The 27,658-nt window shown below is 36.4% G+C and overlaps 1 protein-coding gene across 3 annotated transcripts in view; it reads right to left on the minus strand.

Annotated features, from left to right (window-relative positions):
• Positions 1 to 3,476: 3,476 nt before the first annotated feature.
• Positions 3,477 to 27,658, minus strand: part of LOC120535612 (protein LSM14 homolog A-like) — a 93,757-nt gene continuing 69,575 nt past the window's right edge. For all 3 annotated transcript variants that reach the window (XM_039763561.1, XM_039763562.1, XM_039763560.1), the window contains exons 7-9: positions 24,553 to 24,724; positions 20,434 to 20,668; positions 3,477 to 6,581 (exon numbers count right to left, since the gene is read on the minus strand). In XM_039763561.1, coding sequence (XP_039619495.1) covers positions 6,558 to 6,581; positions 20,434 to 20,668; positions 24,553 to 24,724 — 431 coding nt within the window. In that variant the 3' untranslated portion in view covers positions 3,477 to 6,557. The remainder of the gene's footprint in view (positions 6,582 to 20,433; positions 20,669 to 24,552; positions 24,725 to 27,658) is intronic.

Consider the following 27,658-nt stretch of genomic DNA (forward strand, 5'->3'; position numbering starts at 1 on the left):
GTTCAGCATCAGAGGGTTTAAGCACAGTCCTTCAATCGCGAATATTTAGCGTCAGCATGTCTCCCTGACCATCTCATCTTCGTTTGCATAAGTACAGTCCTTCACCCACAAATATTTACCTTATATGGGCAGGCACTCAATTACAAGGGAGGCAGGACACAACTCTGCCTCACACGGTGGCCGAGCTGCAGGCTATGGCCGTATATATGGACGAAAGCAAGTTCCAGTTATAACCGTTACGCGTAGAATTTTGAAATAAAACCTGCCTAACTTTTGTAAGTAAGCTGTAAGGAATGAGCTTGCCAAATTTCAGCCTTCCACCTACACAGGAAGTTGGAGAATTAGTGATGAGTCAGTGAGTGAGTGAGCGAGCGAGTCAGTCAGGGCTTTGCCTTTTATTAGTATAGATAAGTGTCGGTCGTTCTAAAACTGTTCACATGTGAGATGCCCATGCACTGTGTCATCCCCAAGAGCCTGGGATTTCTGGGAGTGACATGCGGGATACCCGAATTCCCGGGAATGGATTCCCTACACACAACTTTCCTAAATAATTTATTGAAAAGCCTACATTTACAGTGTCCGTTTTAGGAAGTCGCAGTTTTTACTTGTTCCCGTTATTAGGAATTATAATTTCTCAGTGTCACATATTATTCGTTACTACTCACGAGTCCCCCATCATTGAGATTCTGTATAAGCAAACTTTTTAAAAGGAGCGTTAATTGAACTGACTATAGCAGACTTGTCATCTTCTTAAAACAAGTTTATTGATTTGATATTGACAATTAATCATAAGGTCAAAAATCAAGAAGGATGAGAGTCTGCATTGACTGTACTGCTTTTTTTTCATGACATTGCATCAGTAGAGAGTGCATCACGTTAACAATGCATTCTATCCTAAATGAGAGCGCACATGCTTTTTTTATATTTCCTAAAGGCTAATGTGTCTCAATTTGCTCATTAATATATTTTGACAGCGTATTTTAGTGAGAATGATTCTAAACATATTACCCATGTTCAATTCCCATGTAGATATGTAATGTTTGGTGAGAATAAATAAAAATTAACAACACATAATTATGTTACATTGTTTATGATTAACAAAATCATAGTTCATCTGAAATGTTCTACTTATACAACCGATTTATTCCCCTTCTGAAGGTGTACATTGTCAGTATTCTCCATTGCATTTGCCCCCGAGTGTAACGTGTGCCAGTGCAACCGAGGGGTGGCACACAAGCTCACGTAATGGGCGACAAGGCACATTCTCACCCTGATGCCGAGGCTCTTGTCATGAATATTACCATCTTGTGCTTTTTCTTGTTCTTACCAGTTTACTATTATTATTAGACACGTATGTGGAGAAAATGTGTGTCATATTTTATGTTAATGAAAGGAAGGACGGTAAAGCCTTGAATGAAACTGAATGTTGATGCTTTGGGTAACAAGACAGGTAAGGAGCAGATAAGGTTAAATGTGACAGTGACCGCGGGGGATTGTGTAACTGGAAGATGGTTTAAGAATACAGAAACGGCAAAAGCCTAGTCTTTCAATAATTCTATTTACATAAATGATTTACTCTGTAGTGTTGCAGTTCGGAAGATTACTTATTTAAAATCACGAGTCGGGTGCATTTGAAACAAGCCTCGAACCGGCGCCTCATGCTCCAGTGCTTTAAAAGCTCGACACAGTGTCAAAACCTCAGTATTGAGCGGCCCATCACTAGCCACAGGCACAGTTGCTGTTAAACCCAGGTTTGGCAGGCCAATAAAACTACAGGAGCAGCATATGCACAGGATTGTGAGAATGGTTACAGACAACCCACAGATCACCTCCAAAGACCTGCAAGAACATCTTGCTGCAGATGGTGCATCTGTACATCATTCTACAATTCAGCGCAATTTGCACAAAGAACATCTGTATGGCAGGGTGATGAGAAACAAGCCCTTTCTGCACTCACGCCACAAACAGAGTCGCTTGTTGTATGCAAATGCTCATTTAGACAAGCCAGATTAATTTTGGAACAAAGTGCTTTGGACTGATGAGGCAAAAATTGAGTTATTTGGTCATAACAAAAAGCACTTTCTTTGCATGGCGGAAGAACAACATCGCATTCCAAGAAAAACACCTGCTAACTACTGTCAAATCACGTGGAGGTTCCATCATGCTGTGGGGCTGTGTGGCTAGTTCAGGGACTGGGGCCCTTGTTAAAGTCGAGAGTCGGATGAATTCAACCCAATAATAAATTCTTCAGGATAATGTTCAAAAATCAGTCACAACGTTGAAATTACACAAGGGTTGGATATTCCAACAAGACAATGACCCAAAACACAGTTCGAAATCTACAAAGGCATTCATGCAGTGGGAGAAGTACAAAGTTCTGGAATGGCTTTTAGAGTCCCATGACTTGAATATCATCGAAAAACTATGGGATGATCCGAAGCAGGCTGTCCATGCTCGGCAGCCATCAAATTTAACTGAACTGGAGAGATTTTGTATGGAAGAATGGTCAAAAATACCTCCATCCAGAATCCAGACACTCAAAGGCTATAGGAGGTGTCTAGAGGCATTATATTGGCAAAAGGAGGCTCAACTAAGTACTGATGTAATATCTCTGTTGAGGTGCCCATATTTATGCACCTGTCTAATTTTGTTATGATGCATATTGCATATTTTCCGTTAATCCAATAAAGTTAATGTCACTGCTGAAATACTACTGTTTCCATAAGGCATGCCATATATTAAAAGGAAGTTGCTACTTTGAAAGCTCAGCCATTGATAAACAAAAATCCAAAGAATTAAGAGGTGTTCCTCTTTCCTTCTGTGTAAAACAGAACAATTCTTTGTCCAGGCGGATTTAAAACAAAAGTTGGAAAAAAAATGGGCTGGGTGGATTGACACAAAAAAACCCCACAATTGTTGTTTCTTGCTCTTACTGTAACTTTCATAGGTGAACAACTACATTCTCCACCATTTTGATTACATGTTCCAGGTTCTGTCTTTCTAGATCACCCCACCATTATTTTAAGAATGTCATTAAGAGTCAAGCTGGGACAGTTATTAAATAAAATGTAACCATGTGTAACATTAACAGAGAGTTGGTTTTTAGATATATGAGGCAGCATTACAGCGCCAACAAAACTGTTCATTCTCTGTACAAGCATAATGACAGAAACACAGTACCTCAGTCAGTTTACTTATTATAACAAGGTGAAAGGTTTGGCTTTGACGGATCATCTTTCAAACAAAGCTTTGTTCCTCAAGTCTGAGGTAAAAGAGGTATAATCTAATAGGAAAAGAACCAAGATAGACTGGCAATAAATAAAAATGCCTTAAGATTGGCTTGAGAACACAACAGGAAACATTTTTCGGCAACTGATAATGTGGATCCATGAGGTGGCAGCACTATCAACTGCATTACAATGCTTGCCTCTGCATTTAACATCGAATAGGTAAAATGAAACAAACAAGGAAGCAAATATTTGAACAACTGTTTATTTGCAGCATTGAATAAAAACCTCTGTCTGGCAAGAGACATTGAAAGTACACCATGCTGTAAAGTTTCTTGGGATTGAAAAATACCAACAAAACTGGCTATTATCCCATATAATACAGGAAAAAAATATGTATACCTCACTAGCATACAGCATTTTGGTATTTACATTTTTTTATATTAGCATGGGATATTTCAGTAATATTGTACATTGTTATTGCGACAAAAATACAGCAAATGCTTCTTATCCAGAAAACCTCAAAGTTGTTCAGTATCATGATTTCTTGTGGTTCCTCACAAGTACTGACTGTTAACATGCAGGCTTTATTTTGTGTGCTTACTACAAGCTCCTGCCAAACTGTATACTTTTATTACACTACCGGATATTTACTACTAGCTGCCCTATTTTTTCCACTTTAGTTTTGTCTTATGAAGGAAAATTTTCTTGTAGTGCTTTGAGAAAATGCCTAGTTAAGTCTGCATTTACTGAACTAGCAGTTCACACATTTAAAATGTGCAGGCAACCACAATAGATTATCCTCTGCTCTTCCTACTACTGATCCAACATAATGAGGATATCAATATACACTAGACAAACTAAAAACATTTCGTTTGTTTAAATAAATCTTTGGATCCCTTTATTTCTGTGGCCTCTTTGACCAATGACCACACTACAAATATCTATCCACTTCTAAATAAATCTCTTCATAGACGTGAACACCTTCTTCACAGGTAGTCTAGACCACCAATGTTTATCCTCTTTATTTTTTTTTTTTTAATGTTTTTTTTTTTTTTTTTTTTACAACAAGGTATAATAAAATATTAGGGGACTTCTTTAAAGTAAATACCGAATGACTACTTAATACATCTATGTAAATTTTAAACAGACAAAAATCACCATAGTGCTGTATTCTAAAATACAAGGCAGAAGGAACCTTTTCATTTTGTAGCTGTGATCCCATTAAGTTAATGTAGTATTGTCCTGAACAGTAAAGCTATTGGTATTTTATTTATTTATTTACTGTTAGCTGAAGACCTTTACATTTTAGTGATTTCCTGAACTATCCTTTATTTGGAAAGCATCCTGTCATGTGCCATAGAGGGTACTGTACTTGAAAGCTATCCACATAAGAAAGATAACCAATCTGCATAAGCAACTGACCCCAAATTAAATAATGTTTAAGTACCAGACACATACTGGAAAGGTAACAGACATTTTTAGTTTTCCATCCTCACCCACAATAGTTTTCACTCATTCTAGACAAAACAATATTTAACAGCTTAATACCAACAGTGGAAATTATAGTTTCCACTGACCACCATATGACAGCAAAGTTTTCTCCACTGCCTGAAGAAAAATGCATTATATTTTAAGCATGTGCCATTCATTCAACAAAAAGGATAACATGGTAAAAAGTTTAGAACACAAAAGACAGTGACAGCACTGATGTTGAATGATAACTTGGTGGAATAATTGATTATTGAAAGCATAAACCATTCAGGTTAACATTTAAAATTAAACCTATAAAGAAACTTAAAAAATATACAAGCAACATTGAAAGAAAAAAAAAAAAAAGAAAATATACAGCCTATTCTTCCATTCGTATCACATTAAAAGCCAACAGCTTACATGTTTTAGCACAAAGTGCGTTGCATTATACTGAACAAGGCCATCAAAGTAAACTTGGACAGCATCTAGAGAGAAAGCAACACATCTGAATAAAATATCCATAATCAACTTTAAATTATAATCTGTTACTTTGGTGCATTTCCTATTAATTGAAATTGGTTTTGAAATATTTAATAAAAGCTCAAAACTGACCCTTTAGACATTCCAGTATTTCTTTTGCTTGCAGATAGGAGAGAAAAAAACACACACACACACACACACACACACACAGGCTTAACTTCACAGGCTTCTATTGTTGCAGGTATTCAACAGATCTCTTTTATAAATTAAGTATAGACTAATATTTCACTACTTTTAGTGAGAAAATAAGATCTAAATTAAGTACAGTGATCTGTTTGACAATATTATAAACTATGATTGAGCTGTTAAGTGCGCAAAAAAATGACAGTAAAGAAAAATGTAGCTAAGACAGAATGATTCATTTTCTAATATCCTTTCAAAATGTGAAGACCACCTATTCTGGAAAAAAAAATCCATTTCAATAAAATACAGAGAATAGGCTGGATTATAATTGTAAATTAAATAAGGAAAAAAAAAAAAAAAAAAAAGGAAAAAAACAAAACAAAAAGGCCACAAGACAAAATACCAGGTACTTGATCTTTGCTTAACTGGAGGGGGGTTCCCCACAGATAGTATACCTTCACATTCTTTTGCTTCTTGTTATGAAGTATATATATTTATCTCTCACCCATTTAACTTTTTCTCTGTAACACCTTTTCAGGCTATTTGTTTATCCCCGTTGAGGAAAGGACCAATTTACTCCAAAACCTACTTATATATAAGAACCAAGCTACTTTTGTTTAAGTGGCTCAATAAATAAAGTAGGGCATTAAAAGTTGTCGAAGTAAATATGGTACTATAAAGTTTGTCATAAAAAAGTCAGTTATAGAAAACTGTATTTGGAACCCCAATGGCTATATACAGAAATTTGGCGCTCTTAAGGTACATTACAGGATATATCCAAAAATAAAGCTATTTCAGTGATCAAATTACTTTCATCACAGTATCAACGGCCTTCTGCATACATTTCTTTATAATTAATTTTATCAAATACATTTCAGTAAGAAAAACCTTTCAATATTGTTGAAAAAAATACTGAATAGTTCTGTTGTAGTTCTGAATCTATACATAAGAAATTTACCTGTCCTTCTGCGGTTATTTCAAACACATACCTTAACATTTCAAAGATTGCCATAAAAAAATAGCAAGGAAAAACCTAACTGCATAATATCTCTCAAGCAGTCTACCCCAGTGCTGGTGACAAATATACAGCAAATACATTGCTTCATTCATATTGTCAAAGAAGAGTTGAAAACTAAAAAAAATTCTCTGGACCATGAAGAACTAAACTCAATTCTGGAGAATCTTCTTGGAGTACTATGCAGCAACTTTGTTATCCTTCTGCAAAAGAAAACATAAAACAAAATTAATAAGAACTTTCAACATGATTTGAAGATTTATTTTCAACATGAGTAAGGCTGCAACGATTAGTCGATGTAATTGGCAACATCAGCTACAAAAAATCGTCAACGTGTCATAAACAGAACCTTCAATAGAGGCTCCAGTCACAAAGAACCATATTGGTTTTTATAACTGCAATGCACTACATGAACGTTTGGGGACAGTATCGTTTGTCAAGACTGCACACAGTCCTACCAACGAAGAACGTCTGAGGAGAAGAATGTAGAGGAAAATAAACGTGGTTGCAATGGCGAGTCGGATCGAGGAGGGGGAAGGAGATGGAAAAAAATTGGGACAGAAACTTTCTAAAGTGTGGGAGCACTTCACTGAAAAAGAAAAAAAGTTGAATGCAGATTATGCAAAGCAGAGCTTTCTTTTCATGGCAGCACCACCGTGATGCACGAGCATCTGAAACGCAAGCATCCTGTAGCTGTGATGCCGCCGTCTTTTGAGAGATAAGTTTTAGTGAGTAAAATTAGTGTCACGTGTTAACATTGATGTTTGTACTATAATGTGTATATCAAGGTTTTGACAATGATAGTTAACCCTTAAACCGACACATACTTGGGGGTAAATGCACCCCTGGACGCCAAACACTTTTTAGATGCACTTTGTAAGTAAACGTCACAATTCACAAAGAAAATGTGAAATTTTCACGGAATGTGCATATTTTTTCGTGCAAAGAGCATCACAATTACTGCAACACTGATCATTTTACACACTGCAAATGAACAGTGAAAAATATAAAATATATATACTGCAACAATCTATTATATATTTAAGATGCAACTGAAGCCATTGATGAAATTCAGTAAATCACAGAGCCAACTGCACATGAACTGGCTGCACGCAAACACACAGAGGTAAACGCTGATGACTGCAGGCTCATCTAGTGCAGCGGCTGAATCCCAGAGACAGTGGTGCTGCAGTTCTGCCGGGGCCAGCAGTGCTCATGAGCTGGCTGCTCAACGAATGTACGGCACTCACTGATCTGCTCTGGCGTGCTGCCAAATTACTCTGTGAAGCAAATATAGCTGGTTGCGGGGTTCAATGAATGTACATTACCAAATGTATGTCACCGCACATACTCTGCTTCGGCGTGCTTCCAAATTGCACTAGACAAAGACTAGCCGGTTGCAGCAGTTTAAGGGTTAAGTGAACATAATTTCAGTTATGTTTGCTAACGTTTTTGGAGCTATAGTAAACGAGTGAACAGGAGTAGCTGAGCCATCTTAGTTTTTTTTTTCTTCTTTTTTCGCATAATATTTGAGTTCATATGAATAGTAAACCATCTCTAACCTAACCAACTTTAGGTAACTTGTATTTTGGAGTATATCAGTAATTAGCTTGTTACTTATTTTAGTCCCGTTATTTTTTTTTATTTTGGCATAATATAGTACATGATGTGATAAACTACAACACTTTTCTTTCAGAGTGTGAGAATTAAAACATCTTTGTCTGCAAAATCATTCTTGTGCATTCCTGCTACCTCTGCTCCCTCCGGAGTGTCTCTTCTCAGCAGGGACCATTGTCTCAAAGAAGAGAGCCAGCCTCACACCAGAGCAGGTCAAAATGCTCACGTTCCTGCATTATAATCAGGAATATATTAACTGAATCTTTTATAAACTGTACATTGTTTTATTTTATTTGTACTGAAGCTTTATTTAAACTTTATACTTTAAGACACACCAGTGACCATTTTTGGTTAAATGCACTTTTTTTGGTGTAACAACTATGTGCACTTTAGCTTGTGTTGTTTAATGTATTTCGTATTGTGATGGTCACACCAATATAAAATATCTGATTATTTTCAAATTCATATGTTTCACTGGTTATTATTTTAATTTGATTATTATTTTTAATAGTGTTAATGCAGACACATCTGGGTGACATTTACAGGTGGACAGACTTGAGCAGATGAGGTAAGACATGAACTGGAGCCCAAAATAGGATGTACAACCACAGGTTGCAGGCATCAAAAATAGTCAGGCATGAAACAATCGTGACTAATCGGAGAAAAGAAATTGAATGATTAGTCGACTCCCAAAATAATTATTAGTTGCAGCCCTAAACATGAGTATACAAAACGCATTTTAAAAACATGCACATTTTAGAATCAAATGATTCTTCATGCATTTATTGTTGGACCTAAATATACTGTATATTGCATCTGGCTTACCATATTTACAGCGCTTTTCATACGAGCACCCAAACCCAGGTTGTAACAATTTGTACTCTATTCTCTTCTCAACACAGGTAGTAACAATTATATTTTCAGTTAAATTATAATAGATAGAAATAAGAGTATTATCTGAATCATAGAAACAGACTAGAGAATTTCAGAATCTAAACAAATCATACATTCAAGACAAAGATACCACTCTGAAAGGGGACTGCATTACTAGACCGTGTGAAGCTGCCAAAAGTAGCAGGTTTTGTAATGTGCAAATGGGGGTTTGAAAAAATGTTTAACATACTGTTAAAATTCTGCCATGTCATCTTTAGTAAATATGACATATTCAAATGAGCAGTCACAATTATCACATAATAAAAGTAACCCATCTTAAATATCAGAGAAGAAAAGAAAAAACTTAAATATTTAGCCACATGCTGTTTATATAAAAAAAAAAAAAAAAGTGAGGGAGTGAATAATAATGTAGTGAATATAAACTAAAAAATCCTCACTGATTCCCAAAATGGCAGATGCTAGCTTAAAAGGCTTCTAAAAAACAAGCAAAAATGGTGGAGTAATTGGATCTTATACCTAAAAAATGACAACATTCTAATAATCTTCTTTGCCCTAAATAGTCACTGAGCATATTTTTGACAAAAGGTGTTCTGGTAGAGGAAACCAAGCAAACATGTCTGAGAGGTGCCTATTTGAACACAATTCAAAACTAGGCTCAGAAACAGTGATATCCAAATATTAACATACTTCTAAGATGAAACTTGAATATGTAAAAGGCTCTTGATTATCTAGATATTTGCATTAAAATGCAGAAAGCAATAAAAGCCCATTAAGCCACCCCCTTAAAAAAGTAAAAAAAAAAAAAACCTTGGCAAATGTGAAATGATGCTGTATGTCCAACAGCCCAACACAAAAAAAAAAAAAAAAAAAAACTTTTGCATCTGTTCACGACCACACAAGCCAGTTTCCCTTCCGGTTCACTTCTGTTTTTATGGGATCATTTATTTATTTATTGAAGGATTCTGAAAGCACTGCACTTTATTTAATTTAGACTTTGCTTTTGTTGTTGTTTTGTTGATTTTAATAAAAGCACTTGGCACTTTTTGCACCATCCGATTGCTCCAATGTAGTGCCTCATTGTCGTGCTCATCGGTACATTACAGATGGTGACGGGTTTAAGGGATCCCGGAAGTGAGATGGGAGCATGCAGCAAACCCGCGTCATCACAGACTTTACCTCAAAACTCCTCTCCACCCAGTTCCTCCTCACTTCCTTCATGCCAGAACTCGACTCATGCAAGGTTTGTTTTCTTGGTTGTTTATGGTTAGGTTTTGTATAAATAGCAGATTTTTCAAATGTTCATTTTTTTCCCCTATGCTTAAAACTCATTAAAAAAGTATTTACAGAGAGCGGTTCTTAAGGCTATAGTGTGAACTCTTGCAAAGTTAGTTTTCTCTGATCAAGGTTTTCTCAGTGTTACTCAATTTTTTTACATTTAGTTTACTATTACACTGTGCATTCTATGGTATAACGAACTATTGTTGTGCTTAAAAATCTTTAAAAAATATATATTTACATACAACTCATACAGTCCAGAACAGATTAATTGTATTTACAGTAATCCCTCGCTATATCGCGCTTTGACTTTCGCGGTTTCACTCTATCGCGGATTTTAAATGTAAGCACATCTAAACATATATCACAGATTTTTCGCTGGTTCGCCGCTTTCTGCGGACAATGGGTCTTTTAATTTAGGTTACATGCTTCCTCAGTTTGATTGCCCAGTTGATTTCATACAAGGGACGCTATTGGCGGATGGCTTAGAAGCTACCCAATCAGAGCACGTATTACATATTAACTAAAACTCCTCAATGCTATAAGATATGCTTCCCGCTGTGCTTGTTTGCTTCTCTCTATCTTTCTCGCTCTCTCTGCCTGACGGAGGGGGTGTGAGCAGAGGGGCTGTTTGCAGAGAGGACACGGAAGCTCCTCTACAAAATGCCGCTTTATCGCGGTGCTTCTGTATACTTAAAAGCATGTATTGATTTTTTCCTTTATGATGGCGCTCCTTTGAAGATATGTTTGCTTTCTTTTAATTGTGAGAAAGAACTGTCATCTCTGTCTTGTCATGGAGCACAGTTTAAACGTTTGACTAAAGGGTGTTATTCCATGTCTAGAGGGCTCTAATAATGTTAACAGGGTGGGAGAGTTTATAAGGGCTTAAAATATATAAAAATAACCACACAAACATATGGTTTCTACTTCGCGTATTTTCACCTATCGCGGGGGGGTCTGGAACGCAACCCCCGCGATCGAGGAGGGATTACTGTACATACAATCCCTATGGGGGAAATTACTTTGGGTCACAACCAAATCAAGGTTGCGACAAGAGTTTTGGAACGTATTACGGTTGTGACCCGAGGTTCCACTGTACAGTGCATCCGGAAAGTATTCACAGCGCATCATTTTTTCCACATTTTGTTATGTTTTTTATTTTTATGTTCTTGACCTCAGACTGGGGAGATGGTTCATCTTTCAGCAGGACAACGACCCTAAGCACACAGCCAAGATATCAAAGGAGTGGCTTCAGGACAACTCTGTGAATGTCCTTGAGTGGCCCAGCCAGAGCCCAGACTTGAATCCGATTGAACATCTCTGGAGAGATCTTAAAATGGCTGTGCACTGACGCTTCCCATCCAACCTGATGGAGCTTGAGAAGTGCTGCAAAGAGGAATGGGCGAAACTGGCCAAGGATAGGTGTGCCAAGCTTGTGCCATCATATTCAAAAAGAATTGAGGCTGTAATTGCTGCCAAAGGTGCTTCGACAAAGGATTGAGAATGTACACGTGCTTTCTCAATTTTTTATTTTTAACAAATTTGCAAAAATGTCAAGTAAACTTTTTTCACGTTGTCATTATGGGGTGTTGTGTGTAGAATTCTGAGGAAAAAAAATGAATTTAATCCATTTTGGAATAAGGCTGTAACATAACAAAATGTGGAAAAAGTGATGCGCTGTGAATACTTTCTGGATGCACTGTATAAGGAAATTCCTACAGCTAGGAACATTGGCACCCTAGTAAGAAATGGGGCATTGTGAATAAGCCAGTGTTTCCCAAACTTGGTCCTGGTCAACCCCTGTGGCTGTGGGTTTTTGTTCCAACCAGATTCTGTTTTTAATTGGACTCCTGGGCTAATTAAGTGAACTGATATTTCCAAAGTTCTGTGTTTAGGGAACAATATAGAAATTAGAAAACTAAGTTTGCTAAAATAATAAATAAATAAATAAATAAATATTAAAATGTGCCAAGCAGTTATATAGGAATAATGTATTTCTTTCTTTTTAACAGTATTTTCATTTTGATTGTCATTCTACTTTTCTAGGTCTAATTGTTTAATCCAATTTTTACTTATTAGTGGGTCTGACTCTAAAGTAATTGCAGCTTTTCATTATTCAGTGTCTGCCTGGGTGTCTGATCTGTTTGTTTTAAATTGTCATTAATAAGATACAACAAAGGGGGAAAAACTGCACAGAGAAAGGGCAAAGTATAATGAAATCAACAAAACAGAGTTAAGCATTATAGCAAAAGCAGAAATATTTTTAAATATCTTATAAATGTAAAAATCCTGCTGCTAAGCTTTTCTAAATGTCGAATAAAATTAAAAAAAAATACCAGCTAATTAAATGAGATCAGTGCTATCAGGTGTTGTCACTGATTAGGAATCTGTCTGGAACAAAAACCTGCAGCCACAGGTGATCCACCAGGACCGAGTTTGGGAAACACTGGAAACTCTTCCTCATATTCCATACTAGATCTAATAATGATCTAATGATCCATGATCTAATCACCATATACATTTTGCCATGTTGCAGAGTGACATTTTTACAACAAACCATCAAACACAGAAAACAAAAGTTCAGTGAATGTGACCTGAAAGTATTACTGACTGAAGTGGAGAACAGCAATTTTTTTTTGGGCTGGTCTAACTGCATTAGTAAGGCATAAAAGAACCTTTATTGCAGTGCCCAGACTACTGCCAGACTATCTGTAAGATATTAGGAACATTGTTATTGAATTTGTAAAAATAAATTAAACCATTTTGCCAAGTAAATGTCAGTATTGCAATACATGCAAGTTTCTTTACATTCAACATATAGAACCCAAACATCTTTGAATTGCCACTCCACTCCACTCCACTCCATATTCTAAGGGACAGGGTCTGCACTACATGTCACTGCATTATGTTGTACAGTACTGCACAAGCCATCAAAATGTGTCAAATCTTGGTAGGGCTGTACTGTATAGCCATGGGCTACCCAACAAGTCCAAACACTGCCATATGTTTCTCAATAAACCAATGGCCTGTTCTATCACCGACCATGTTGGTGCCCACATTATATTCTTTTTTTGTGGGCTGATGAGTGGTGTTAGGAGCAAGGCTCAGATGAGATATGCACTATCACCTGAAAGAAAGATTATACAAGTTAAGCTGTGTGTTGTATGACACAATTGGCAAAGGCAGTGTTAGCTCTTCTGGAGGATATTGTCAATGCTATGTTTATTCACTGAGTATATTTTCAGGGATTGTGAATTTTTTTTTTTTGCTCATGGTGATCCAAATTAAATTTCCTAGAGCTAGATATGTTAAAATGACAACTCCAAAAAAGTTTGCATAATACTTAGATAGTTGAAATTTATTGAAACATTAAGCAAATTTTCACAACATATTTGTGCTTTATAAACCCTTTTTTAGACTTCTACACATGAAATAGCAGAGCATAAGTTCATTTTATATGCTCAAACACCCTGGTCTTAACCTAAAATCATTCAATAGTGGAATTTGCAAGTCTAGAAAATGGGAGGTTACAAAAATTTTACTTGTGACCTGTTAATAAATTAAAGCATATGTTGACTCACTCCAGTGATTTTACAAAGCAACTTGTTTATAAAGCCTGAAATGCTTTATAAAAAAGACCTTTGAACCTTAAATTTATCCAACAGTGCCCCACAAAACAAAAAATAAAATTTTGCACTTAAATTGCAGAAGTATTAAGATCTCCCTCAATTTTATTAAATCTATTTTTTGCTAATTTTCTCACTTTTATAATTTGTCAATTCAATGGGATAAGCTATTATGACCCAATATACATAATAAAGTCCTAGTAACTCTCTAGTGGATAAAATATCATGCAGGGTGGTTGGGGTGCAGGGGGGGGGAATTATTTGAAGCCTGTTTTTTACTTTCTCATGTACATAGTATACAGAAAGCATAGGAATCGTGAAAAAAATTTGACCTCGAGAATGATGAATCTTGACGTTTTAGACCTCCTGAATCTGAAAAAAAACATTTTTGAAATTATGTCGGTCTGTGGGTCTGTGTGTAAACACAATAACTCAAAAATGCTTTGACCTAGGTCAATGAGATTTTGTGCATCTGTTTTATATCAAAAATAAGGAATCCTGTCAACTTTTGGGCCATTAACTGAATACTAAGTAAACTATGGTTATAATTACAGATAGATGATTCAAATTTTGTACAGATATTCACAATGATACAAAGCAAACAGATAAGAAATTTGAGAAAAATTACTCAACGAAAAGTAGTATTTTATTTAAACCACCATCCAAATTTTTTGTATCATGGAAATTTAAATGTGTACATGGTATTAAAAGTAGTATTCAATATAATGCATATTCTTTCAACAACTGTTATTAATTTTCATTTATGCATCATCAGTTTAACAATAATATGTAAACATTGAACATGCCATGTAAACATAAAGACATAATAATGGGTACAATAAGCTGCTATGCCCCCATGGTGTTTCTGGTAATACATTTTTTATATATATATATATAATCATAATTAAATGTAGCTAAATGCATTTTTACAAATATTACATAATACTAACACTTTTTCTATGTTTTCGGCGACTTTCTTTTTTTACTTTGCACGTAATCTAGGTAATGCATAGGACTCTCTCTATATAAAAAAAAATCCAGGAAAGTAAAAGCCAGGCAACGAGACGGGATCTTCTCAGAAGTTCTCGAAAGACATTTTAAAGACCCGCGAGACAACAAAGACAGGCCATGGAGCGTCTCGTGGGGACAGTAAACATGAGACTTGGTGCCAAGAGATTTTCCCAAGGCAGTCTTGCGGGGACGTGGAACATAAGAGTCTTGCAAGACACGCCCTTCTTATCAATTATGAACTCAGACAGCCCAAACAAAACATTCAGTCGTGTAAAGTCACGTGGCACACACAGAGCCTGTGCTCTTAGCAAAGAAGAAAGAGCAATGCGGAGAAAAGAGATGCATATCCAGAGAAAGGTATAGAATATGAAAGCAGTTACAGCCGAAAGTATTTTAGCATCCCAGCCAAGATGAAGCCTTTTTTGTTTTAAGTGAATGTTAGGTCCATTCGAGGGAGGGCAGAGTACACCACGGCAGACTGATAGCTGGGTGCGGTAAAGGGGAGGCGAGACCCATGGGAGGAAAGGTTGGAGAGGGTGCTTGAAAGTTATGTTTAGGGTTACACAGTAAGCGATTGTTAACGTAGAACTTTTGCAACACTTTATTACGTCAGTTGCTACAGTATCCAAAAAAAAAAAAAAAAGGCACAGATCGCATGGATGCAAACAAAAGGAAATTAGTTTAAGTCACAGAATTTCAAAAATGGGGTTTAACTCACAGGCATTTATTGGTTACTTTGTAAAACAAAATATTAACTGCTGATGATGTGGAACGTTTTGTCTGTCCTGAAATTCCAAATAGAGAAACCTTTCCTACATTATGGTACAAAAGTCATTAAAGTCTCACAGACCTCATTTAAAAGATTCAGCATATTGGGACATGTAAGATTCCAAATATTGTTTTTACAGAAGTTCTGAAATGAAAATGAAACTAATGAAATAGCAACAATTCAAAGAAAAATCTTACAAGTTTGTATTTGGGAAAACCAAACACGGGGGTTGGCGAGCGAAGCCCCCTAGTAATTATGAAAAAAATTTCATACCTTTTTCGACCTACCTAAAGGAAAAAATATTTTAATATAAAGTTTGATTATAAATAGAGAAATGATTGCGTATCGAAATTAAAGATTAGGTATAATGAGAAACAAAGATATGTTTGAAAAATATTGCAAAACTGAAAGTGGCTCTAATGACCGTTTCCTTTAACTCAGTATATGAGAAAGTAGAGGGGAGCACATTCTCAATTTTTTCTTTTGCTTTGGCAACCTCACGCCCTTGTACAGTTAACAGCTATGTGCAGTAGAGGGCAGAAAAAAAATATATGCAAATTTTGGGGAGTGGCTAGTATATTATAACTTTACACCAGAATCCTTCAAACCTACAAAAAAAGTCGTAATGCCAGGCCACCTTAAATCTCCTTGCACCTCTTCATCAGTGTCTTTGTTTTGCAAATGTTTCACTCAGCACAAGCAGCCTGCTATCCCATTCCTCATCAACGCAGCTAAAGTTCTCCCCACTTAAGTCTATTCATCTGGGTTGATGTGTCTGGAATTGTATACGGTAAATAATATATTATTTGGAATACATACATTTCATGTGTGTTCTGTGTCTACAATGATCTGCATAAATGTTGGATGACAGGAAATGTTGAAAACATAATTAAAACAGAATTTTTTTTCATGTTATAGTAATAACAAAAGGCTGATGTGTATAATGTGTGAAGACATAAATACAAATATCAAACATGTTGCTAGCAATGAGCAAATACCCAAACCCAAATATCAGTCGACAGAAAGTCGACACGTCTGCTTGGTTGGTGCAGAGGTAAGAACTACTGCCTTGTAATCAAGAGGTTGTAGGTTTGAGCCCGGGCTTTCACCGTTTTGAGTAGTGAGCTGCTATTATAAAATAAAAACCATACATTTGATTTGAGTCTGTAACACCCATTTTAAAGTTTTGCTACTTGTAAAAGTTAGCTTTTTTTATATATAAATATTATTCAGTTTTATTCTCTCAGTCACATTCATGTGGTACAATGAACTTGCCTCTCCCTCTCTGAGTTGAGGGTTTTTATCTCCACTAGCCAACCCGCGGCGTACCATATGCCATATAATCAGGCCGGTTTTTTAATGATTTTTAAGCACAGGGAGAAAATTAACATTTGAAAAATCGGTAATGTAATAAATCAGCAAGAAAAGCAACATTATAACAATGCATGGAACGAACCAACACAGTAAAACAGTTTGCTATGGTGCACGTGGTCGTGCATCGTAACCGAAAACTCTGTTTAAAGACTGCTTGCTTCATTGTGTTTTAATCTCAGTTGTAAAGGATTGTTTTAAGGATCCCATGGGATACCCCTCGCAAACCATTTAACATGCTGCATATGGCAATTCACCTCCGCGAGAAACATGCCTCTATGAACAGTCAACGTGGCTGAGAGGTGCCAGGAGTTGGTGGGCGTGGCTCCTTCTGCGTGCGCCATAAGTGTCTTACTTGTCGGCGGCTCAGTGAGTCCACGCCCCTTCCAGTGTGCTTTCCATGGTTGTCTTGCCTTAGTGAATTACAGTAATCCCTCCTCGATCGCAGAGGTTGCGTTCCAGAACCCCCCGCGATAGATGAAAATCCACGAAGTAGAAACCATATGTTTGTATAGTTATTTTTATATATTTTAAGCCCTTATAAACTCTCCCACACTGTTAACATTATTAGAGCCCTCTAGACATGAAATAACACCCTTTAGTCAAAAGTTTAAACTGTGCTCCATGACAAGACAGAGATGACAGTTCTCTCTCACAATTAAAAGAATGTAAATATATCTTTTCTTCAAAGGAGTGTCTGCATCAGGAGAAGAGAATTTAAGAGAGAGCGGGAGCGCTCGCAAAGAAAAGCAAACAAACAATCAAAAAATCAATACGTGTCCTTTTAAGTTTGCCGAAGCACCGCAATAAAGCGGCATTTTTTAGAGGAGCGTCAGTATCTTTTAAGCAAACAGCCTCTGTGCAAACAGCACCTCTGCTCACACCCCCTCCGTCAGGCGCAGAGAATGTCAGAGAGGGTGAGAGAGAGGCAGAGACAAGCAAACAATCAAGCAGTCAAAAGAATAATCAAGCATATCTTATAGCATTGAGGAGTTTTAGTTAATATGTAATACATGCTCTGATTGGGTAGCTTCTAAAACATCTGCCAATAGCGTCCCTTGTATGAAATCAACTGGGCAAACAAACTGAGGAAGCATGTACCATAAATTAAGACACAGTGTTTGCAGAAATCCGCGAACCAGCGAAAAATCCGTGATATATATTTAGATATGCTTACATTTAAAATCCGCGATAAGAGTGAAGCAGCGAAAGTTGAAGCGCGATATAGCGAGGGATTACTGTGTGTGTGTATATATATATATATATATATATATATATATATATATATATATAGAGAGAGAGAGATTATTTTCACAAGAGCAGCGATGACCACAGTTGGTGCTGTGGCTGATGCCTGGTCAGAATTATTTGTTGTACTGGCAAATCAAAGTGACAATGTCCCATGACTGCTATCAAAATATCATGTGGCATTTGCGGTTTGACAACAAAGACATCCATGCAGAACACACGAAAAAAATGACCAATTTGCTGCAATCTTGGACATCATGCAACATTTTGTTGAGAACTGTGTTTTAAGTTAAAACCCAGGGCAACATATTACTATTGATGCATAACCATTGTCCTTGCTTGCAATACATCTCAACCAAGACGGACAAATTTGGCATGAAGTTTTGGACTGCAGCAGATTTGGAGATGAAGTACATGTGTCAATGCCACTCTTTATTTAGGAAAAGATCCCAGTCTTTCAACAGGAGAAATACTTTCTGACACTGTTGTTATAAAGCTTATGGAGCAGTTACTAGGGAAAAGCAGAGCTGTAACATCAGACAACATTTTTACTTCGCTTTCACTGGCCAATAGGCTGTTCTAAGCTAGTGTTTAGATCTGGCAGTGCCATGCTAATGGTGTAGAAGAAGCCTGCATTTTCAGTACCATGCACCATAACGCGGAGATTGGGCAAGATCAGTTAAAAACATGTTCAAATGACAACTCATGTTCAAAGGACATAGCATTTTTCAAATAATGATGTTTTCGTGCACGGATGTTTATGTGTATGAGCGAGAAAGGCAGAGACGGATCTGATGTCATTTAAGTGGTGACTGGAATATAAAATAAAAACTTTCACAAAAGGTATAAAACAAGTGCTTTTATTCAAGAATAAAACTCATTAACAAAAAATTCAAGTGACAATACGATTCCAAGAAGACATGATTATCCAGTGTTTGTGTAAATGCTTATATCCCTTCAGCAATATCTTTTACAGGTTTAAAAATAAAAAAATAAAATTTAAAAAAAAAAAAAAACACTTTACACCGGGTGTTACAGACTCAAATCAAATGTATATTTTTGTTATAGAAGCTCAATACTCCAAATGTGGAAAGATCAGACTCAAACCTGCAACCTCTATTATGAGGCAGCAGTTCTTACCTCTGCACAAGCCAAACAGACATGTCGATTTTGTCGATTAATATTTGGGCTTGGGATTTTACTCATTAATAGCAACATGCAAATTTAATATTTCTTTTTCTTTGGCTATATTCTTGAAGAAAAGCACACTTGTTTAGTTATACCTTTTGTGGAAGTGTTTGATATTTGTACTTCAGTAATCATACATTATACAGTTCACGTCAGCATTTTGTCATTATTACTATAACATGAAAAAAGTTTTAGTTATGTATTCAACATTTTACCTTGCATTTCCTGTCATCCAACATTTATCCAGATAGTTGCAAACACAGAACACACATGAAATTTATGTATTCCAAATGACAATGTATTATTTACCCTATACAATTAAAGAAACCTCAAACTCAGATAAACAGACTTGAGCTAGAAGAACTTTAGCTGCATCAGTGAGTGATGGGATAGCAGGCTGTTTGCTGACTGACACATCTGCAAAACAGCTAATGACAAGATGTGAAGGAATTTAATGTGGCCAGGCATTACGACTTTTGTCTTCTTCAGGGATTCTAGTGTTAATATACCGAGATTGGTTGGTGTTTTCCACTACTTGGCTAACAATACAATTTACTTCCTGTACTTGGCTATTTTATCATTAAAGCTTCTGTTAGTACCATGTACCAGGGTCATTAGTTAGGAGCTTTTTAGTGCAGATTCAAGACTTGTGGATATGAGAAGAAAAGGACTTATCTGTGACAGACACATGTAACATGTTACATGTAAAACTAAGCTTAATGTTACACTGAACCTAAATAAGGTTCTCTTCCAAAAAGCTTGAATGGTAAAACAATGACACATTAAAATATGTTTAAGAAAGTGTCCTAAACAAATAATTTGGCAGTTCTCTTAAAGTTACTTCTGTGATGGTTGGTAAAGGAATAAACATACAATTCATATTGTAATTAATTTTGGTTCAAACTGCTTACATTCATTCACTCAGTTTCTGAACACACTTATTTCACATTAGGTTTACTGGAAGTTTACAAAATTAAATGCATAAACGAAGTCCATAGGTCAAAAATAAATCTAAGCAGAATAGTCTAATAGTCAAATTAACTGAAATAAATTCACCCTGTATTCGAAGTCTGTAAATTCTCTCCCACCACGACCTCCTCGGAAACCACCTCTAAAGCCACTGCCACGCGATGAACCAAAACTGCCTCGACCTCCACCACGACCTCTGCCACCACGAAAGCCCATTCCTCCTCTGCCACGAAATCCTCCACGGCCACGATTATGACGAATAGGAATTCCAAAGGTCTCTGCATTCATTCTTCTTTCCTCTGCCCACGTTTGCCTTCGCTCTCTAAAAGGATGTAAAAAAAGAAAACACAAAAACAAAATTATCGATAAATTATTACTTTAATCTGGACTTCTGCAAACAATTGTTTAGAAAAGTAACACAGACTACTAACACATTTAAAGCTTTGCATAAATGCAGACAGTTCACATCGCACATGTGTAAACAATGTCTTTAGAAACCCTTTAATTTTTTGCAAGAAAAACTAGCATGTCCGCATTCTCTTCTGTGAGACATGCTTTTGTTGGACTGCAAATCTGTCATGACATACTACATACAAGTAATGAAGTACAACTGCAAGTATGACTGCGCAGAGTGGTTTGTGCAATTAAGTACTGAAAAGTTATAGCACCTTGCATTATATAGTATATGTGAAAAAATATTGTACATAATAAAGGACATTTGCCCCAGAATTATCAGCACAAAATAAAACAAACCCATATGTAAAAATAACTGCAGACCCTTCTTAAAGTATTAAAGTTTTATCTGACTACAAAAACATTTTAACCCATAGAAAAATTAACATTACATATCATCTTACTTTAACATGGCCTTTTCATAACTTCTCTTTAACTTAATCCTGATACTCTGTTTAATTCATCATAATAACTATTCATGGTGGCTCTAAACTCCGTACTGACCCCTACACTCTCTTCTGTTTCTTTTTCCTGCGCCACCACCACCTACTCAAAGCATCATGATGCTCCAACAATGATGGATGGATTAAAGCCAGAAGTCTACATGACCATCATCATCAAGTCCTCCCGTGAGAACCCTAAATCCAAAGAGAACCGTTTCATTTATGTTAGGTAGAATGCCCAGAGGGGGACCGGGCAGTCTAATGGTCTGGAATCCCTACAGATTTTATTTTTTTCTCCAGTCGTCTGGAGTTTTTTTTTGTTTTTTCTGTCCACCCTGGCCATTGGACCTTACTCTTATTCTATGTTAATTAATGTTGACTTTAGAAATAAAATGCCTCTTAAAATTCTCTGTGTTGACTTGAATGTCAATCCTTTAAGCAGAGCCAGTCAACCCATTAGACGACAGAGTTGGTCACCTAGGGCGCCATCATTCAAGTAGCATGGTTTAGGTAAGTTAAAGGGGTGTGGGATTTTTTCAAATCTGCCCTCCTCTCAACCATTTTCAACCATGCCCACAGTCCTATCACCTCTTATTCATTTGAATGCTTTTGTCAGACACAGTTCCTGCACTCTCAGCTCTTATAAATTTTTACATTTTCTTAACTTTAAGTTCCCAATAAAAGACAACTTATTATGTCCAAATCTTATTGAAGAATTTTATCCCGAAGGGTTCTTAACAGAAGAAATGAGTACACAAGCAATCCTAGCACTGAGAAACAATGAACGAATTAACGTGAAAACTGTTGATCGGTTACATAGCTAATTGATTAAATGCGTATCATTAGACTATGCTGAAGCAGTTGGTGGTGATGTTGCAGAAGATGAAAATATCAACTTACAATATCCCATAGAAAATCTACAACCTTCAACACCATCCCGTCTTCCACCTGCTGAATTACAATTGAAAGAAAGATGTATCGTAATGTTATTGCGTAATTTATGTCTGCAATAGGACAAGAGTAGTTGTATTCAAAATTGATCGAACAATTCTGACATGTAAAATTTTAACAGGCGAAAAGAAAGGTAATGTAGTACATCTTCCACGGAAAGCAGACACCAAAGGAGATCTTAATGTGCGGTTATAATCCGTTTATTATAATATTAAGTTTAATGTCACTGTCTCTGTGCACACTGTTATGGATTCATTCATACAGGCAGACCAAGTATGGTACACAGGGGCTAGATTGTATTTAGAAACCATTGGCCTAGCAGTTTGGAGAATGAGACAAACTGCAGTGTGAGCATTGTGCTATACTTTTTTGGAAGTGGGGTTTGAACTTTTACTGTACTTGTTTGGAGACCAGAGAAGACCAGCACATAAAGCAAACAGTATATAAGGCTTGAACTGCTGCCAAACCCTTTGAAGCCGATGGATGATGTCATCCGTCCGGAAAAACCTCAGTGCAGTGACGAAAATGGCAGACACTACAAGATCATACCTTGATACTGTCTTGCTATGGCTTCCTTTTGTCTATTATACCACATAAAATTGTCATTAAAGAAAGCTAAGTATAATTCTCTCATGTGATTCCTTATTTGTACCGCCGTAATCGCTATGGGAGGGATATCGTCTTTTAATATCATATCTCTATATCTTCAGTTACTTAAAATGCCGCAATTTAAAATAACTTATTCCAACATGGGAGCTTTTGCTTCTAAAGGAAACATATGTCATTCACTTTTAAAACGTTTACAATTTCCTGTTAGAACAGCTTTTACAATGACAATTAAATCACAGTGACAAACATTCGAAAAAGTCAGTTTATTTATTAGAGAGAAAGAAACTATATTCTCTCACGAGCAGTTATATGTTGAGTTGTCACGATGCAAGTCCAAACACAATCAAAATTCAATGCGATATTGATGAAACGTTAATTCAAAAAATAATTTTTACTGAAGTTTTACAGTAAAAGTTTAAAAAGTATTTGCGTGTTAATTTCAAAGCCAAACAGAACGAAAATGTAGAACGCAACAAACACCTCTAACACAACTTGAAACAATTCTCTTTCAATTTATTATGTTTTACTATTTTTTACTATGGTTAATTACACGCTGTAATGTAAAATAGTTCTATTATGCATAGGTAACAATTCCCATGAAAATAATCTGTTTAAATTGTACATCCACTTCCACATACAGGAGAGGCAGATCTGTGAAGCGGCTAGTGCGTAGCGCCTGCCCGGGGGTTGGTGAGTAAAGTGAGCGGGGGGGCAGTGCCCCCAAGTGTATGCATACATATACACACACACACACACGTCTATATCTATTTATCTATATATTCGTCTATATGTTTACATATATTCATAGCATCCGTAGTCTAAAGAGTCTCGATCAGTTTGTGTGGGTGGTTACCTGCAAACATCCGCCAAGGGCCCTCAGTCGCAAGAAACCTATCATAGAATGTTACATAGTTTACTGTCAAACAATGCATATAGTACGCGACACATGTTTCACCCTTATTTAGGCTCATCAGGCGACCCACTCCACACCACCCTTCGCAGGTATAGAAGCTCGGACGACAGTGTCAGAAACGAAGTCCCTTTACGCTGCACCACGGCGTGTGATTCATTTGACAGTCTGGAGATCGGAGTAATTACATTCATCGCATCCGTAGTTTGAGTCGCGAGGGGTGCTGTGGAGTGCGTACGCCTGATGAGCCCAAATAAGGGTGAAACACGTGTCGCGTACTCTCTGCATTATTTGACAGTAAACTATGTAACATTCTATGATCTGCTCCTCGCAACGGAGGACCCGTGACAGATGTTTGCAGACTGCAGACCATCCACACCCATACAATCAGATCGAGACTCAGACTACGGATGCTATGAATGTAATTATTCTGATCTCCAGGTTGCCAAATAAACGAATCGCACGCCGTGGTGCAGCGTAAAGGGACTTAGTCTCTGACGTCAGGAGCCAAGTTTTAGTTTTCTTTCCTTACAGACAGAGAGTCTGGAGTGTGTAGCTTGCCGATATATCAGCAAGCTACATACTCCAGACTCTCAATGTCTGTAAGGAAAGAAAACCAAAACTTGGCTCCTCAGCTCACAAATAATGCCACACGACCAAGGTGTAAAGCTTAGGTGTTATGCATTAAAATTAATATATAAAACAACAGAAGCAGCTTGGGTTCAAGAGTGAAGAACATTTAAAGAGATAAAAAAAGAGAAAAAAAGGTTAATTTCCTAAAACAGTAAGGGCAAAGGAAACTGATAATGAATATGTACAGAAGAAGATTAACAAGTTTACCTTGTATCATCACAGGAGATGTTGTCAAAAAAGGATTTAGATTTATCATAGTAACAGTTAGGTCCAAGTGGGTCATCTTCATCAGCATTTCCTTCACTATTCTGAGTTTCAACTCCAGAATCTCCTTTATCTTCACCATTCACTGCCTTATCTGCTTTCTCAGGTTTGTCATCTAATAATAATAAAAAAAACATCAGATACAACAGCAATAAACATCAGCTTGTAATGATCATACATTTTGCAAAAGAGAGATGAAGTTTATAATGGACTGAGATAATGTTACATGTGGGAGTATGAAAGAAAAGAAAAAATACTGCATTTTATACAGTTATGTAAAGATCACAACAGAAATGGACTAACTTACTTATTTGTAAAATTAACAGAAAATTGACAACACATTGAACAAGTCTATATACTTCAACTTATTCCCTTTGTGGTAGATCAATATTCATCCTCTGCGTACATGGCTAGACAGCATAGTGCCCTATTGTCTTGTGACATTAGCCAAGTTTCCATCCAGTTTTTTTGCTACGTTTTGTTATCAACAGAATATACGTAAAAAAATTTGTGCGAAATACGCTGTCTCCAGCCTGTTTCCATCCAACTGGCTTTATATCGATAAAATGGTGTGCGTGATGACGTTAACCCCCAAAATGAACTGTCGCATAAGTTTTGTTGTTTCGCGAAAAAAAATCTGCCTTTGAGCCGTTTCCATACATAATTTTGTGTATGTCGCAAATTATCTACCTTTTGTTTTCCACGTTACACCCCCTCCACTAAACAAACAAACAAAGAAATGGAGAGATTATTCAGACAGTTTTTTGAAATTTGCCAGCTTACTGTTATTTCAGTTTCACAAATAACTGGAATTGTACATAATATTCGAAGACAACAGCAGAATGAAGCAGTTGCTTGTCTGATACCCCTAAAGCTCGAAGAAAGTACCCCAGTGCGATGAAACCCACGGGTATGGGAGAGATGACGGAATAAGACCTTCTGGGAGGAGGTAGTGGAGAGACACTTCAGAGAAAATCTCTGGCTGCAACATTTTAGAATGACACAGCCGACGTTTGAGATGTTGTGTGGATTCATCAGTCCTGATGTTACGCCCATCACAGTCAGACTTCTGACTGTAGTGGAGGCCAATGATATTGCATACCGCAATTCCTTGGTGTATCTTGTGCCACAGATTTCCGGTGCGCTGGATGGCACGCATCTGCCCATTCTTCCCCCGACGGAAGGCTACCACGATTGCATTAATCGCAAAGGGTGGCCATCTATTGTTCTCCAGGCCCTTGTTGATGACAGGTGCATGATACGAGACATTTGCGTTGGCACTCCTGGAAGTGCCCATGATGTGTTTGCAGCATCAGATCTGTATAAGTGAGCCTACCTTTCAACAATCCCTTCTCAGCGCGATAACAACTGAATTAGTACTTAATTAGTTCTGCTTCTCTTAAGGTTTTTAATTAAAACTGAAATTTGAATTAATACAAAATAACGTTTAATCAAAAAAAAACTAAAGTTAATATTAATGAGAGAATCTCATATGCTAAAACATCTGCCATTTAATAATAAGAAAAAAATGTTTAGATAATGAAACACACGGTTTATTAAATATTTCGACTGGCACAGTAAATTACCTTTGCGGTTTTTGTATTATTTAGACATCTTGAGAGACACCCCCAGGCTATAGTTGATGTGGAGGGAATTCAGGTACCCCTTTTAGTAGCAGGAGACCCAGCCTATCCGCTACTGTATTGGCTCATCACGAGAAATAATGAGTCTCTTAATCAGACCATGCGAACCGCTCCGCCATTCTCGTTTTGATTGCACGTGAGGAAAATGTATCATGTGTCACATTTATTTGTGTTAAAGCCCTTTTATCCGAAAAAAAGTGTTTCCAATGTAGTTTTTGCGACATCTGAAGTATCGATATGGAATTTATGCACTAAAGTTAAACGTAAAAATATTATGTCGACATGTACAACAATCGATAATTAGCATTTCCATCAGCTATATCGGTAAAAAAATTTGAAGCGCTAAATATTTTTTCGCAAAAACTCCTTGGATGGAAACCTGGTTATTGTTTTTCATCTTGACTGTTTTTACTCTTTATCTGATACTGCTAGAATCTATGTAGGATTTTTTAAAATCATGATAAAGCTGTGTGAATGTTGGCAAATGGGTATTTTCCTTCACAAGAAATTCAGTCACTGCTTGCAGCTGAAATGACATGTTCTTGACAGCTGCTTTTCACACTAAAATCTGACATGTAGTCAAACACATTAAATACTTACCAGGTAAAATTCAACAAACGATCTTTGCATTAACACCTTTGATTTTTATGCAGCTTAGCATGATTTATACCTACCTTCCATCTAAATATTTAACTTTCGTTATCATGAACTTTTTATCAAAATCAAGTCAAATATTATTCAATATAGTTTTCACCTTACAAACAACAAAAAAAGTGTTTTAAAGAATTATTGTACAATATTAATATGTCTATTAGCCGCATAGACACAAAAATGTATTACTGTTTAAAAGTACATATGACAAAGTTTTACTGACCAAAAAAATAAGAGATTTAACTTACACAAAGTAAATAGGGGAAAAAACTAAAAAGGAAAGAAAGATTGCGGTGGGTAATAGCATACAATTAAAATTGCTGTCAAGCCTTCTAAGTAATGAATATAAGGTATTAGTGAACACAAACACAATTAACAAAAAATCTACAGTATTGCTCATAGTCACCTCATGTGTAATGCTAGCAAGATCAATAATTTGCTGGGCTATTTTTGAAAATAATTTCACAGTAGTTTTTTCTCACTGAAATCTGTCATTGGGGTCATTTTCGTATTTGTATGACTGCCTTAACATTTACCACAGTGTTTGAAAAATACTGTTAATATTGAATAAAATAGCTCATTGGGTCTTTTATCTTACCATTATACCATATAAATGGCAATTCATGTGTAAATAAGTACAGCAATATGTTGCTTTTTTATTACTTAAAATTGTAATTTATCAATACATTTTACTGAAACAGACCTCACACTGCAAATGGAGTTATTTGTTAAGGAATAAATGGAATAGAGTCAGT

Source organism: Polypterus senegalus, chromosome 9, assembly GCF_016835505.1.
Source record: "Polypterus senegalus isolate Bchr_013 chromosome 9, ASM1683550v1, whole genome shotgun sequence".
NCBI lineage: Eukaryota > Metazoa > Chordata > Cladistia > Polypteriformes > Polypteridae > Polypterus > Polypterus senegalus.